This window comes from Fukomys damarensis, unplaced genomic scaffold, assembly GCF_012274545.1.
Source record: "Fukomys damarensis isolate Sample0158 unplaced genomic scaffold, DMR_v1.0_HiC HiC_scaffold_7, whole genome shotgun sequence".
Taxonomy (NCBI): Eukaryota; Metazoa; Chordata; class Mammalia; order Rodentia; family Bathyergidae; genus Fukomys; species Fukomys damarensis.
In genome coordinates this window covers 33734386-33750764 of record NW_022900919.1, presented here as the reverse complement: position 1 = coordinate 33750764, position 16379 = coordinate 33734386, and the positions used below count along the sequence as shown (strand labels likewise).

At 38.2% G+C, this 16379-nt stretch overlaps 1 protein-coding gene across 1 annotated transcript in view; it reads left to right on the top strand.

Annotated features, from left to right (window-relative positions):
- The window catches only part of Sptlc3 (serine palmitoyltransferase long chain base subunit 3), a 150676-nt gene that overhangs the window by 45304 nt on the left and 88993 nt on the right, over positions 1–16379 (top strand). Inside the window, exons 3-4 of the mRNA XM_010634095.3 lie at positions 4831–4985; positions 5551–5699. Of these exons, the coding sequence (XP_010632397.1) occupies positions 4831–4985; positions 5551–5699 (304 nt within the window). The remainder of the gene's footprint in view (positions 1–4830; positions 4986–5550; positions 5700–16379) is intronic.

The window sequence follows — 16379 nt, the reverse complement described above, 5'->3', positions numbered from 1 at the left end:
TTAGGCCTGTAGTGACACAACAGCATGGCAAGAAGTGCATGACAGAGCAAAGCTGCCATGTACTTCCCAATGTATAGGGATGGAGAGAGAGTGAGTCAGGTACTAGGGCTTCAATATCACCTTCAAGGATGCTCCCCCAGTGACCTACTTCCTTCCACCAGACCCAGCCTCCTGAAGGGTCTGCAACCTCCCAAAAGCCCTGCAGGGTGAGACCGATCCTTTAACAAATAAGCCTGTGCAGAAAGAATACCTAAAATCTGGCCTGTTACATGCTCTAATCTCTTAAAAATTAAGTTTAGCCAGCCTTCCTTTGAGTTTCTCCTACTTCAAATAACTATTTTAAACACGGTCACCCTTATGAACAAAAGAAAAGTACAAGGCTATTTTATTATTCTGAGCTGCATAGTAAAAGAAACAGCTATTTTCTAAAAATAAATAATAATATCAAATGAAATATCAGATGAGCACAGAAGTGTCCATGTAGACACATGGATAACTGGTGTGCAATAATGACTCGTTTCTCTCTCTATAAAGCTATGCTTCTATTTGCTATTAAACAGGCATGTAGTTAAATCAAATAAGTAGGGTAATTCTTCCAAATACGGAAATACTTTTTACAACTGGCCATGGATATTTTCTTTTCATTTCCTAATAAATAACAAGCTCTGTAGCAGGGTTTTTAAAAAGAGAACTGATTTTGGAATTGGTACAGTCCCCAATTTATGTAGTAAAGTTTTAACTTAGCTAAAAATCTTATAAAGAAATATCCATAACATTTAGACAATTATAAATTATCATTCCTATCCCCAAAAATGATTGTGTCTTGATGGTATGAACCTCTATGTCATATTTAGCCATTTGTGCCAGGAAAAAAATAGCGAGGAAGCCAAGTGACAAATCAAGTATACAGATAGAAAAAAAATCTGCCCTATTGCAATGCTTATGTTTTTGAAATATCAAGTCTAGCTTCATTCTATAGTGTAGTTAAATTGCTATGGGAAGCTTGTCTGAGACTAGAGGACAATGACCTTTAGGAGGTGTTGGTTACTCCTGAAGAAAGCAATCTGCTACTCAAAGGGATGGGGTGGAGTGAAAACACACCCACACAGAAGCAGGTAGCCACACACATGAGGAGAATAGGACCATGTCCAAAAGCAAGTTAATCCCTTCCCGGACTAGAACTTCAGTTCTAAGGTTTTCCAAGCTCCACTGTGAAATATTTAGGCTACCAAACTTGTATATTGGGCCTTTAGAATTTATATCATGCAAAAGTCATACTTCTGAATGGTTTAAAAAAAATTGGCTCTTCCTTTTCTGCAAGGTATGTATAAGTACCTAATTCACAACACTGCTATTCAATATGAAGATCATTTCCAGCAGGAAGTCTTTCCTGAACTCACAGAATAGGTAGGAATCATTGCTCAATATTTACCTCAATAAAGAAGTAACTTCCCGCTGGGGATTTAGTTCAGTGGTTCCACCATCTGCCACGCAAGTACAAGGTCCCAAGTTTGATCCCTGGTACCAAAAAATAAAAAATAAAATAAAAAGTAACATCTCAGTTCCACAGTAGATACCCAGTCAGGTCAGAATCTCTGAGTGGGGAGGAATCAGAAAGTTTAGACAAGAAGAAATGTTTTCCCACCCTTTCGCCGGTGGCTGTGGTGATGCATCTTCAGGAAACAGGAGATAAAGAAGTCACACACATTCTTTCAACTCAGTGCCAAGTTGCTTATAACTACTAGACACACCTATAGTCTGGCAACCTATTAGTCACAGCTTACCACATTGTAAGCCAGGATTCATGCTATCACTGGTGTTTTAGAGGGAAGATGCATAAACTTGAGGTCTCCCAGAAGTCGCTGAGAGAGAGCATGGAGGCAGAGACTGACCAGAACTCAAGTTGTTCACTTTCCTAGGCCTGCTTTTCCTCATGTGTTGAACACATATTCGAGCTCTATGACTGATGTCTCCTCTGTCCTTTGTACATCTTGTTAAAATATGAAATTAATTTTATTTTAATTTTTTATAAACAGAACATTTTGCTTCTTTTTGCCTTCTCTCCAAAACCAATTGTTACTTTATTTTGAGTGAAACTCCTCTTAGAAAACAGAATTACAATTCTACTTAAAGCCCACAAATAATATCTACAGACCTACTTCCCTTTAATCTTGATAAGCTATATATCTATTATATCATTTAAAATAAGGCTTTAAATAAAGAAAAGAACACAATTAACATTTGAAAACAGAGTAATCCCCAACCCACAAAGTAGTAAAAAGGCTTACATAGTTATTGAAACAAAAAAATAATTTGGAAATAAATTATCCAAAACTAGACAAAATATCTCAAAATATTTTTTCCAGCAAGAATATGAAAGTATCATAACATTGTTTATCGTAAACTTGTAGCTTTAAATAATAAAGCTATTTAGAGAAAATGCATTTGGTATGATCTTTTCAAATGTAACCAGCAGAGTTGCAAATTCACATGCAATAGATAGTCCCTGGTATGTGGTTACAAACATTTTTTTCCTACAGAAAATTATATCCTGCCCCTCAAATCATGTCATTGTCCCTGAACATCCAAGAGTGAAGGAACAGACAGGACCGGGGCTCAGATGCAGTCCTCTGCCATCAAAACCTGCATCTTCTCTGTATTCTGCTCTGGAGCAAACCAAGTCAGGAACTAAGTGAGCCCATACAGAATAAGGCCATTCTCATGGTCCTTCTCTCCTCAGCAGCTCAGCTCCACTTCATTTTCAGTGGCTCCCCACTGCCCGCAGAATGAAGTCTGACTTCCTTGTGCAGACTGTTAAGGCTCCTGCTCTCTCTGTGCCGGTGACATTACAGCCCCATCCCTGCTCCAGGGTGTAATTAGAAGATGTGAGAAGAAACATCATGGAAGCCAAATGAATCAGGACCTTGGCTTTGACTTGGGCTGAGGTGGGAGCCCATGTAATTTCTAAGCAAGAATGACAATGTGTCTGATACTGTATGCATATTCTTCTCACATTCCACATTTTCAGGGTACAAAGCCATTCACCCTAGTATCCTCAAATCTCCCAAAGCATCCCTGCCCATCAGAGCCTCATTCTGCCCTACACCAAGGTCCCTGCCACACAAAACTTCTCTGATTCCTCCAACAAACTGTGACCCTCTCTCCTGTTCTAATACTACAAAGACCCAGAGTATGTGACTTAGGCTGTAGTTCATCTTTCTCCATTTTTTTCTATTACTTTTTATTAGTACATTCTTGCAGTACATAATGATTATGTTCCTCGTAGGCAATTTGGCACATTTACATAAGGAATCTTTATGCTTTTTTTAAACCCCTTGCTCTCCTGTCCCTCTCCACTTCCTCCATCTCTAGATCCCCATCCCTTATGAAAAATAAGTATTTTTGTACTTCCTACTATCTTTTGTTTTGCTCTCTATTTATATTTTGAGTTCCTCACATAAGGAAAACCATGCAATATTAAGCTTGAATGTCTGATTTATTTCATTTAATATTATGGTCACAGGTGCATCCTTTTTCCTACAAATGATTCACATTTATCTTTCTTTATGGCAGAGTAGGTCTTTGTTGTATATAAATACATTTTCTTTATCCATTCATCTGTTGATGGACATATAGACTGCTTCCAAGATCTAGCTATTATAAATTGTTCTTCTAAAAACATAAGTATGCATAGATCTCTGAAATACGATGTCTATCTCTTTTGGGAAGATACCTAGAATGGGCATATTTAGGTCAAATGGAATTTCTAGTTTTAGTTTTTTGAGAAATCTCCACATTGACTTCCATTGTGGTTGTACTAGTTTACATTCCCACCTATAATATAGAAGGGTTCTTTTTACCCACCGCCTCACCAGCATTTGTTATTACTTTATTTCTTGAATGGCAATGTTATTTTAATTTTCACTTCTCTGATGTCCAGCTGAGCATGAGCTATTAGGAGTCAAATGATAAAATGTCTTTCTAGGAGCCTCAGCTGAATGGCGGGTCCCCCCACCTTGCACCTGTCATGGATTACACTGTACACAGGAACACAGTGTCGTCACCACTACCACAAGGGAAGCCTGGTGCCAGCCTGTCAGCTCGGTATCAGGCCCTCAACCACATGATACCAAGGCACCTGCCAACCACAGTTTTGCCAATAGGTCAAACAGTTAAAATCCATCCATACTTCTAAAAACACAATAAATGAGGTTATGCTCGAAAAGTTAAAATCAAATTATCAATCATCTCAATCATTTATTTCTCTTTTTGCAACTAAACTGTTCTGGACGTCAACATCTATTGCTGCCCTTGAGTTGGATGGTTCCCTTCTTGGGAACACTGCAGGGACTTCTAGTGTCTCTGCTGCTTTTCTAGGTTGCCTTGTATTGCACTGTTATCTCTGTTACTCTTCTTTATTAGCACCACGTGTTTGTTATTGTTGTTTGGATCTTTTCATTCAGTATGGGGCTTTGAGGTCAAGGCCTTCCCACTGAGCCACACCCCCAATCCTTTTTCTTTTTTTTTAAGTTTGAGACAGGGTCTCTTTAAATTGCCCTGCCTGGGCTCAAACTGGTGATCTTTCCACCTCAGCTTCTCAGAGTGCTGGGATTACAGGCATGGGCCACTGTACCCAGTGAGGGTGGGCTCTTTAATGATGGAGTCTCGCAGGTTTGCTCATGGGCTCCATTTCTCACTCACCCATGACTCTTGATCAAAAAGCATCTGTAGATGGATTATTTTCAGGTCTCTTCCAGGTCTTCCTCCAGCCTTCAGTTGCAAAAGAAAGCTAATCTTTTACCTTTTACCTCTATTATTCTATTATAACAGCATTTTGTGCCACTGTACCAAGACTTTGAGAATTTTTATACAAGGAACCTTTATATGCGAATCAGAGACAACTGGAGCCGGTCCATCTGCAGTGCCCCGGGGCCTCTTTTCAATGTGATGGAAAGGGTGTCAGATGACTATAACTGGACATTCAGGTGAGGGAGCTACCTGAGGGGCTAGGTAACAAAGTCCTTTCATGGAATGCTGGCTGGCAAGGGACAACAGATTACAAATCTGAAAGAGCTGAGCATGGAATCAGCTGGTCCTCACCATGCCAGTAGAGGAAGTCACAGTAACTAAGTTGCCAAGGTGGTTTGTATATGCTCCAACTAAGGTGAGACCTGTGTCAGAGGTGCAGCACACACAGAACCAGCCTTGGAGAATTGTCCAATTGTCTCCTTCTACTTCTCCCAGTAGAGCCAATTATGACTATGGCTCTTGCCTGTTACTGGACTTTACTCCATAACAAGGGTGTCATGAAAGCAATTACCTGAGGATCATCAGGGCTCAGGCAAACACTACAGTTCAGGATACTTTTCTCCAATGCTCTGCCCCATTCGTTGTGGAGTCACTTTCCTCTAAGAACAAACCATTATATACTGAAAACAGAGCAAGTTAAAATGAAAAAGAAAATATATAATGCGGGCCTGACTGAGGTCTTCTCAACACTGGGATGATATGAAATAAGACTGCCCTTTGTGCCTATGTGTCTCCCTGCAGATTTACTGGAAAAGTCATCAAAGATGTCATCAACATAGGCTCCTATAACTTCCTTGGACTTACCAACAGTTGGGATGAGTCTATGAGGACAGTAAAAGATGTTTTAGAAACCTATGGTACAGGTGTAGCCAGCACCAGACAAGAAATGGGTAAGTGCATTTGCCAATTTGGCATTTTATCCAACTGGATCCCAGATTCCTTGTGGCTACCTCTGAAACTAGGTTGTATTGAAACTGTGTGCCTCAAACACCTGTAATAAAATTTAAGAAGAAAAAGGTACATAAAATTCTTTTTTAAAAATTTCAAGCATTATGCCATTGACAAGCACTTTGTTCGTTAATTACATTTTAAGTCTCCTGAATAAGTGAAAATGGACCATTCCTGTCCACATTTCTAAAATTGCAACTATTACACCTCTTCCAGCAGGTCTTTTCTGTCCTTTCTTCCATTTTTTCTGAACAATTTTCATCACTTGTTAAAATAAGCTTGCCTTTGTATTCCTGTCTCTGCTACTCAAATATAAGGGCTGGCCTTGTGGAATGTTGCACTGAATGAATGAATGATAAATGGCAGACTGGAACAGACTGGCTATTTACTTCACTTTTAGCAAAAAACAATTATCTTATTCAAAGGGGTGAAACCTGTGAGAAGGAAACTTTCACTCCTCTGCACTTCAGGAAGGAAAAAATAACATGAGTTTTCTATTATAGGCTGATTTGCATTCTCAGCATGTTTTCTTCATATAGCATCTCATTTATTGCTTTAAGACATGTTATAAACACTGTGCTGCACGTGGCATGATAATATTATCCCCATCCTCTTTGGATCATGGCATATTAGTGATGGACTGGAAGTGTTAAATTTTGGTCAAGCTCAGCTTTATCTCCTGTAGCAGTTCCCCATTGTAGAGACATAGACGAGGTTCACTAAGTCAGGCAAGCCTGCTTCAGAATCAGAGGCAAGTCTGATAAAAAGGGATTTACCCTTAAGGGATTTACCAGAATGAATCATATGCCCTTCTTAGGCAACCAGCTGGCAGAAGGAATTTAAGAACAATATAATTATTCAGACCTGTGCAACAGATAATTCAAAATAAATGAAGTATTTTTATCCAAGCATTCAGTAAACAGTACTTAGCTAAAGTGCTAGAGTTAATAGTGGTTGCTCAGATTTCTTAATAAGGACATCTGACTCACCTTCATCTCAAGGTATAAGGGTGGAGGTGTAAACAGGGTGTCTGGGGTTGTGAGAGAAGAGTTGGTTCTTCTCCACACAAAACTGACAGTGTCCCATTTGGAGATAAGCAGAGACTGGAAAAACACCCCCAGCCTGAAGAGGCACTAACTTGGTAACTTTGTGGAAAATTCCTTCTGGCATTGGTGACCCTCAGTAAAGGGTTATTAATGAACAGAGATAATTCCAAATCCTAAAGATCACGACCCTTGAACTCCATGAGACAGAACACTCTCCCATCATGCCTGACAGAAGCTGATGCATATTGACACAAGCAATAGTTCTGCCTGTAGTGGAAGCCAGATATGGAATGTGGGTCTCTGGTTCTGTGGGCCCAACAAATACAGAGACACTGAACAAAAATGAAGTTCCCACTTGGTGCTGCCCATGACCCTAAGCTTTGTCTCGTGCTTCATTTACACCTGTGACTTGTTGAGTTTTTTGTTTTTCCTCATTGAGTTTATTGGTACATTTTAGGTATACAGTACAGTTACATTCATTATTGGGATCTTGTACCTCTACATGACAGGCCTTGGTTCTTATTTTTTCCCCTTGTCCCTGCCCTCTCTTCAGCCACTCCTCCCCTCCCCCTTTACAAACACTTCATTTCCATTTTTTCATTTTCTCATATGTTTTTCTTTTCCCTTATTAGCTTTCCCCTACCCTTCCCACTTTCCCTACAACTTTAGCCCCTTTCTTCCTATTTCATATTGTCAATTATATCATTAGGATCTTATGTACTATTATAGTTTTTCACACCAGAGCAACTATTAGGTATTTACACATGTGTGACTTATTTATTTCACTTAGGAGTACATCCTCAATATGTATCCATTTTCCTGTGAATGAATCTAATTTCTCATTTTTTGTGGCTGAGTAGTATTCCATTTTATAGAAAAACCACATCTTCTTTATCCAGTTTCCCACTGATGGGCAAATGGACTCTTTCCAAGTTTTAGCTATTACAAACTGTGCCGCTATAAACATGGGTGCGCATATATCACTGTGGTATGATTCTTTTAATTCTTTTGAAAAGATACCCAGCAGAGGGATGGCTGGGTCTAATGGAACCAAATATTAATGCCCCCAACTATACAAAATAAATATTAAGTAACATGAAAAACCAAATAAGCATTAATACAATTGTAGTGGTGGATCTAAATACCCCACTATCACAAATAGACAGATCATCTAGGCAGAAAATCAACAACAAAATACGAGAACTCAACCAAGCGTTTGAACACATGGACTTAATAGACATCTATAGTGTTCCACCCCACAAAAATAAACAAAAAGCTCAAATAAACAACCTAATGATGAATCTTAGAATACTAGAAAAACAAGAGCAAAAAAAAAAAACCCAAAGCTCGAACACAAGAGGAAATTACAAAGATTAGAGCAGAAAATCAATGCAATGGAAACTAAGAAAATGATACAAAAAAAAATGAATCAAATAGTTGGTTTTTCGAAAGAATAAATAAAATTGATAAACTCTTAGCTAACCTTATCAATAAAAGGAAAGAAAAGGCTCAGATCCATGCAATAAGGAATTAAAAAGGCAAAGTCACAACAGATCCAACAGAAATCCAGTGGATCCTTAATACCTACTTGAGAACCTGTACTCTAATAAAATGTTGAGCTTTTTATACAATAAAATGCTGGAGAGCTATTTCATTCAGCTCTCCAGGTCAATTTCTAAAGAGATTTCAGCAGTTTTCAAGTATACAATGAAATACTCAAAGAGAAGCTACCTGTGCTAATTTTGGCTAAAGGGGAAGACTGAAGCATGAATATAAGCAATCAAAGAATAAATGAATAAATAAGGGGACATTGGAAAGTATTATTCAACATAAATTATAATATTAGCATGCCATGCAAGAATTAAGCACAGAATAATTCCAAAAGTGGGCCAGGGATTTAGCTCAATAAAAGCCTTTTTTTTCTAAGAAATTTAAGTAACTCTTGGAAAGCCTTGCCTTATAGTCTTAAGAAAATGTTTAATGGTGCAAATGAATTAACAGATTTGTCTACTAAATGGAAAAGACTGAAACTGGTACAAAACCTAACCCCAACAATACACTATAATTTAAAATAAAAATAATTTAAATTACAAATAAAAAGTAGTAACTTAATTAAAATTATTTCAAAAGATAAAATGTAGAAAGCTAGGTCCCAGCCAGCACTAGGTCTTGGTGCTCAGAGAGAGATCAACCAGTAGAAGCAGCAGCAGGAAGAGAAAAAAAAAGACGAAAATCATTTGCCAAATGTGCACCTGTTAAGAGTCTCAAAACACACTTACAAATGATGCAGTTCCAGATCTATGTGTGCAGAATTTCAAAGCCGCTTTTAACATACAAAATGATGTACTATTGCTTATTGTAGAACACAGATTTTTTTTTAAATGGAATATAGGCATAACAGAGGATTTGATTCTCTTGTAGGTCAATTCAAAATTCCACAGGTTAATGAGCATTGGAGAATGTACTTTTTGTATTCTAAATGTGAGGCAGAGGGAAATAAAAATTTGGAGTCATAGTCAAGCATCGAAAATATTTGAAACATTTTAAATTCCTATTTTCTACTGAAGTTATTGTTAGGCTGCTCCTAAACTATGGCTGTCCCTGTCAAGTTGCATGCTAATACACACCTGTATGTGCAAGTTTAGTAGGAACAATCTAGCTGTTCCTTTGAGAAACTAACAAAGTTAGTTATACTAACTTTGTTAAAGGGCAGTGAAATTAAGAAATGTGTGAGCAATATAACATTATGCATTAGAGAACTCTGGACCTAAGAACTTACTGAAGTTTTAAGAGACTACTGCTTAGTGTACTCTTTTAGTAATGTCTTGATTCCAAATTTTTAGCTGTAAAGTCATTAGAAGAACAGTTTATAAAAGGATTTGAAAAGTACCCATGGACTTTTACATTTTCAACACTACAGTTGAGAATTGTGTTCCAACTTTTCATGATTTCTGAGTTTTGAACGGCAAACAATAACAAGTGGCATATCCAGTATGCAAGTCATTTGCACATTTTATCCTTAAATTTATTTACCTGAAAATAAAATTATTGAACTCTCCCCTATGTAGATGTTTATTTGAATGTATTGGTAGAAAACGGAGGAAAACAGAGTGGAAGAATTCCTCAAACAAAGGCAAGATGTAATTATTCTTCCTTCATGTGAATTGATTCAAATAAATAATAAGCTGAAACTTTAAAATAAATATATGAATAGCTGAAATGTATGATGTAATCATGAACAAAAATAAAGCATAAGTTAAACTTAAATTATGAATCATTAAGGAGAATAAAAGATTCACATTATAAAAATTATGCAAAGAATACATAATGAAGATAAGATACTACTATATCTTCTATGCATCTGATTACAGATATCTATGCATCTGATTTGAGACATATATGGATGTTTACTTTTTGTGTACAATGAGAAATTAGAGGTACAATGAATTATGGGGAGTTTCAAAAAGTAAGGGGTAAATTCATACTTACAAAAACCTAAGCAAGAAAAATTTAAAGCTGGTTGTAGTAGCACATTCCTGTAATCTCAGCATTTGGGAAGCAGAGGCTGGAGGATTGCTGCAAGTTCAAGACCAGCCTAAACTACATAGTGAGACCCTGGATAAAAAACAAAAAAAAAAAAAAGGGAAAGAAAATTGAAAAATTTAAAAATGAAATAGTAATAGAAGACCATAAATCTGTCTTTTAAAACAAAGATGTTGGGCTGGGGATTTAGCTCAGTGGTTCCACCGCCTGCCCTGCAAGCACAAGGGCCCAAGTTCGATCCCTGGTAACAATAAATAAATAAATTAATTAGTTAATAAATTAATAAATAAATAAAATGAAGATGTCAAAAATGAATAAATAAAGACATAAATAAACAGACATAAAAACTATAGTAATTTACAATTATGTCTATTTTGTAAAAAAAATGTGAAAATTCAACAAGTCTTTGAAACCATAAAATATAAAAATATTATATTTTAAAGGTTAATATTAATATATAGCTATTAAAGTGACAATTTATAATACCAAAAGTTCCAAGATGTAACTACATGATGGCCTAAATAAATTCAAATTATTTATAAAATTCAGTTTCTTCATAGAAATTTTAATAGAATTTTTGGGATTCCCAAGTAGAATAAAAACAAAGCAAAAAGGCTGAACTAAACTTTGTAGTTAAATGCTAGAATCACTCATTTTTAATTCAGGAAACAATGAAGGTGCCAGCACTCACCATCCCATTTTTAAACTTTTGGGAGCACTAAACTGCAATTATTCATTTATTTTTCATTCTTTGAGTCAATGAATGTTTATTGAGGACTATCATGTGACAGAATAGGAGATATGTGTCTAAAATAAGCACTACCTATGGATGATCTTGCTGTTTAGCTCTCAGTTTTTCAAGCTGAGATCTGTAGGTAGAACAGGGAAATTCTCAGTGGGGCCGTTCTTAGAACCACTATGGGGATGAAAGGAAACTGAGTCAGGGAGCCTTCACCTGCTGATGAGAAGCAGAGCTTTAATCTATTTCCCTCCCTGTACATATTTAAATAAACAAAATCAATAATCAGTAAGAATATGTAAGAGATTTAGTGTTAATATATATGAACAAAAATAGAAAACACCTAGAGAATAAACTCTACTTTAATGCAATTATAAAATTTAGAAGACTTTAAAGATGTGAAAATTTGTGGCAGATGTAAGGTTTGACTGGCCAATATTCTATCTTGGAGCAGCTCTTTTCCTTCTGGGCTGTCCACATCCACTAGGTGAACATGGTCATGGTGTCTGTTAAGCGCTGAACAAACACTGAAAGAGGCTCCTCTTTTCTCTGGCCAATCTGACCCAATTTGGCATAATTGACAGGTTTCATCCTACTTCCCTCAGGCCCTGCTTAATGGAGTGAAGAGAGTGGAGTTGGGTATCTTCCCACCCTGAGTCCTCATAGTCCCACTGGGGTTTGGTTCTAGGCACTGCCTCATCACCCACGGAAGATTACAGGTGTTCCTAGCCCCCATAGAGCATTCTGATGGACTTCAAAGTAGTCATTTGCTGCCCTAACAGCAGAACCCAGCACCTAGTCCTGTTCTCCCTGACTGAGAATCTCACCTGAGAGGGACATAACATCCTGTATCAGTTTAAAAAGTAAGGTCATCCTTTCAAAAGCCTTCGTATATCCATCGGGGTCATCTGCAAACCTTCCCAAGTCTTGTTTTATCTCTCCTAATTCGAGATAAGTGAAGGGGACCTGTTCTGGTATCTCCCCGAAATTGGCTCAGAAGGGAAGGCATTTCTCAGGCAGAGCTGTAGAAGCCTGAGGAACCACGTCTGAAAGAGGAAATCCTCTCAGGAGAAGCCACCAGGGACTGGTGCAGTCTCTGAGTAAGATGAGGCAGCATCGTCCTGGTTCATTCCCTCCTGGGGTGCAGACTTCCCTAAGGGGGAGGAAGAGGACTCCCAGAAGTGAGGAGTACAAAGAACATTCTGACACCCATTTGGGATGGTCTTGAAGACTGAAAAACAGTTGGACATGTAGCATCTGGCTCTGTTTTCTTCCCTCTTGCAAAAGAAGTGCAGAATGGTGTTATAATCTAGAGATCCCCCAGGTCTCTACTGAATCTGGTCTCCCAATAAGTACTATATCCAAGCCTCAGTACCATAAAAGAGAAAGAGCCTTTTTTCTTAAGGGAATGGGGATCTAACTCTTTCCACGGCTAGAGGAGACATTCCAGAGGAGAGTAGGGTGGAATGGCTGAGGATCCAGGTCTCATCTAGGAGAGGAAAAGAAAGAAAATTATAGAGAGGGAGACTAACTTTTCCTTAAGCTAGGCTCATTTCCCAAAGCTCATTTCAATCAAAACATTCCCTGGCTGGTGTCAGCCAGAGCATCCCCGGTCTCAAGGCCTGGGACTCAGCCCTAGTAAAGAGGATCCCACTTGCCACACACCTCAGCTCCACTGGAGCCTGTGGCAGAGAAAATTTCCTTGCCTAACTGAAGGTCAATGACCTGAGTAGCCTTTCTTATACTCCAGATAATGCTGGTGTCTCCACTCATCAAAGACATGGACTTCCCAAAAGGGTCTCTCCTCAACAGACCCTAAAAGGGCCAACAAGGACAAATCATGAAGGCTTGCAGGGTTCTGGGAAAGAAACTGGGAAAAGCTTGGACAAGAAAGAGTTTGGCAGGGCTGAGGCAGATCAAGGGTCCATTGGTAATCTGACTGGGGCATTTTTTTAACAACCTTATTTTATGAAAGATATCAAGAATCCATTAATCAAATATTCCCTCAAATCCAGGCAGGAATTATACCTATGAAAGATTTCCTCTGGGACAGTTGGTGGGTGGCAAATCAGATGGCAAAGTAAACAGACTCATTTTGCAGGTGTTAACCAGTAAGACTCAGGGTCCAATCAGTTCAAATACCCATTGCTCAGTGTTCACCAAGACAGAAGGTACAAGTGGCAGGAAAGCCTATCTTATAAATTAGACATCCAAGATCAAGGTGTACATAAAGTTCTGAAATGGCCCTGAAGAAATCCCATCCAAGGACATGGGCAGAGGGGTTGCTTAGACATGATTAGAGGCCCTCTTTCCTCCCTTTTCACCCATGGACACCCAGGTCTAACCAAACCTGAAGAATTCCCTCTTCACATAGGTGTTCCAGCACTTAAGCAGATCCACCCATCACTAAGCCATAAAAGAGTACAGTCCAATTCTCCTCCTTGATAGTCAGGGACTGCACTCGACCCTCCCAAAACTGGGATCCCACACCAAAGTGGAGTCCCGTTAGAAGATTTCCACTGTGCTGAAATATCGTAGTGGGAGGGATCTCTAGAAAGTAGGCCTAGAAGACAAGAACATGTCCTCCTATGTTCACTCCCATTTAGGCTGGATATACTGACAAGTTCAGTGGTCTTGGGTGTGATCCCTGACAAGTCCCTAAGACTCACACTTGCCACTTACCAGGTATCTCTCTCTCTCTCTCTCTCATAGAAAGAGGAAAAGGAGTCAGAGAAGACTAGTGCAAAGTAAAAGTACTTTTATTGTAGATATTGCAAGGAGGGCTACCAAGGCACTCTGGGGAAGGGGTGGGAGTGCTCAGAGCTTAGATATCACTGAATCTTGGGCAGCAGTCCTGTTTTACATGGTAAGGGTCCCATCTCCAACTCTTAAGGGTCAACACTTGATTGATATTGAGCTTGTTGCTAGGGGTTTGGTTTTGTGGACTAGTGGATTTGGGTAGGCATGGCAACCTGCAGTACAAGGGACAGCACTGCCTGCACAGAGGCAGGCATCACCACAGCCCTTCAGCTTCAGACCACAGTGCTGCTTGAAAAGAGCTTGCTGCTCATAGCTGCACAGCGGCTGCATTTTCTGTCTTCTAAATGGGCCCTGAATCTGCCCCTACACAACCACTTAGGTCTATATGATCAAGCTCCTCTGCTTGCCACTAGCCAAATCGGAGCTCATTTAGTTTGGTGAAAAGGAAAAAGATTTATTCAAAGCTAGCTCCAAGGAGCTGGAGGGGCCTCACTTACCCCACATCACCATCTCGCCGTGTTGAGGTGTGTAAGGGTAAATAACAAGGTACAGAGGGGAGGGGGAATACAAAGAGACAAGACACAACTCCAGGCTTGTGTTATCACTCCCAGCCATTGCCCAATCCTTCTCTGTGGGTACTGGGTCTCAAAACTGGCCCCGGCCTCCTGGGGCATCTGCATATTTCTGTCATCTCATCTAAGCTGGAGAAAAGAAGGGGTGTTGATCATGTGCTGAATGGAGGAAATTTGGAGGGGGCCTTTATCTCTAAGAAGATAAACTGTATTAATTAAGACACTGAAATGCCTTTTTCACATAAATAGTAAAAGTTTAAAAATAATCATATCCTGTAGTTTCAAATAAATGATGAATAGATCACTCTTAGATATTGTTAGTAAAAGAAATTGGAGGAATAGTTCGAAAATATATCAACACCAAGCTATTTAACTTAGTAATTCCATTTTGAAAACATTTATCCTTGAAACACTTGAATAGATGTATAAAGATGTACAATCAAGAATAATTATTGCAAAGTGATTAATAATAGTAAAACTCAGAAAAATAGTAAATTTTTAACATTAAGAAACCAATTCAATATATTGAGTGGATCGTTCAACATAGTAGTATAAGATCATCTGAAATTATAAAGTAGCCAGGCACCACAGCATATACATTTAATCTCAGCTACTCTTGAGGCTGAAACAGGAGAATCTCAAGTTCTAGGCCTGCCTGGGCAATTTAGCAAGACTGTGTTTCAAAATTTAAAAACAATTAAAATAGTTAAGCATATAGCTCGAGAGAGTGATATTACTTATTTAGTCCCATGGTGCAAAATAGAACGGCCTGCAAAAGAAGGAGTCTGTGAACTGGCTACTTTTCAGATGAATCCTGGTTACCCAGGTTACCCAGCTCTGTGTGGCGATACATTTAAAAGAGCTATTAAAGCCCATGTTGGTCTAGGCTACACACAATTAGTTGTTATTTTCCACACAGAATATGGAGCACTCAACAAGGTTCACATTCTTTGGTGGAACTACAGTGCTGGCAGTCGTGCAGCTGCGAGGTATCAGGCTCATGAGGATCCCAGAGTTGTACCAGCTGTTCAGGAAAGTGTCGACTACCTGGACTCTCAGCAGAATGTTTCTGATTCTTTCATCATTGTGACCATTGAAGTACTTGGTACTAAAAATATCAAGCATTTCATTAAATGGAATAGGATGTGTCTGCTAATGTTGCTTAATTCTCCCAAGAGAATTATTCTCACTTTTATTTGAAAGATGTAGTAAGTTAATTCACTATGTTCCTTACATTTCTGTAAAGCTACCTCTGTCATCTGTCACTACCACTTCAGGAAATAGTTCTGTTCATTTCCCCTATGGCATTTTAGTATCAATTATACATGAGAAATAGTTGTCAATACTTAATGGTCTTGATTTCGCATTAGTTTCTCAATACCTTCTGTGTTTTGACAGCTTTTTGCCATACACCATTGCTTATATTCACATAATCGTTTTATATTTCCTTGCCTTAAAATATATTTTAATTAGTTACCTAGATTATCTATCTTGTCGTTGTTTGTTTTTCTGAGATTTAAAAACATTTTTGTTAAGTTTACTTTGTGACATCAAATGGGGTTCATAAAATACTAGATTAAGTGTATTTCTATACTTTGGAAAAAGTACAGTGCCATCTCTATCATCTGTATTAATCATGGTTTTTATGTTATTAGGTCATTCTTACTTGGAAAATAATGTAACTATGTCACAGCATTAAAAAATCTAGAGAAGAATTTTTGGCTTACATGGTGAAATATGTTCATTATAGCAATTTTATTAATTTTGACTTCACCTTGGTCCCTCACAAATATAATGAGACATTTATTTGTTTTAAAGGTATCTTTATATTTATGAAAATGTTTTCCCTAATAAAAGCCTATATATCCAAATCATAGTTTCTCCCTTCCAAACTATGGCTTGGAATAAGCTTAGTTTTCTCAACTTCTTCTGTGTAAAATGATAATACCTTAAGAAAATAAA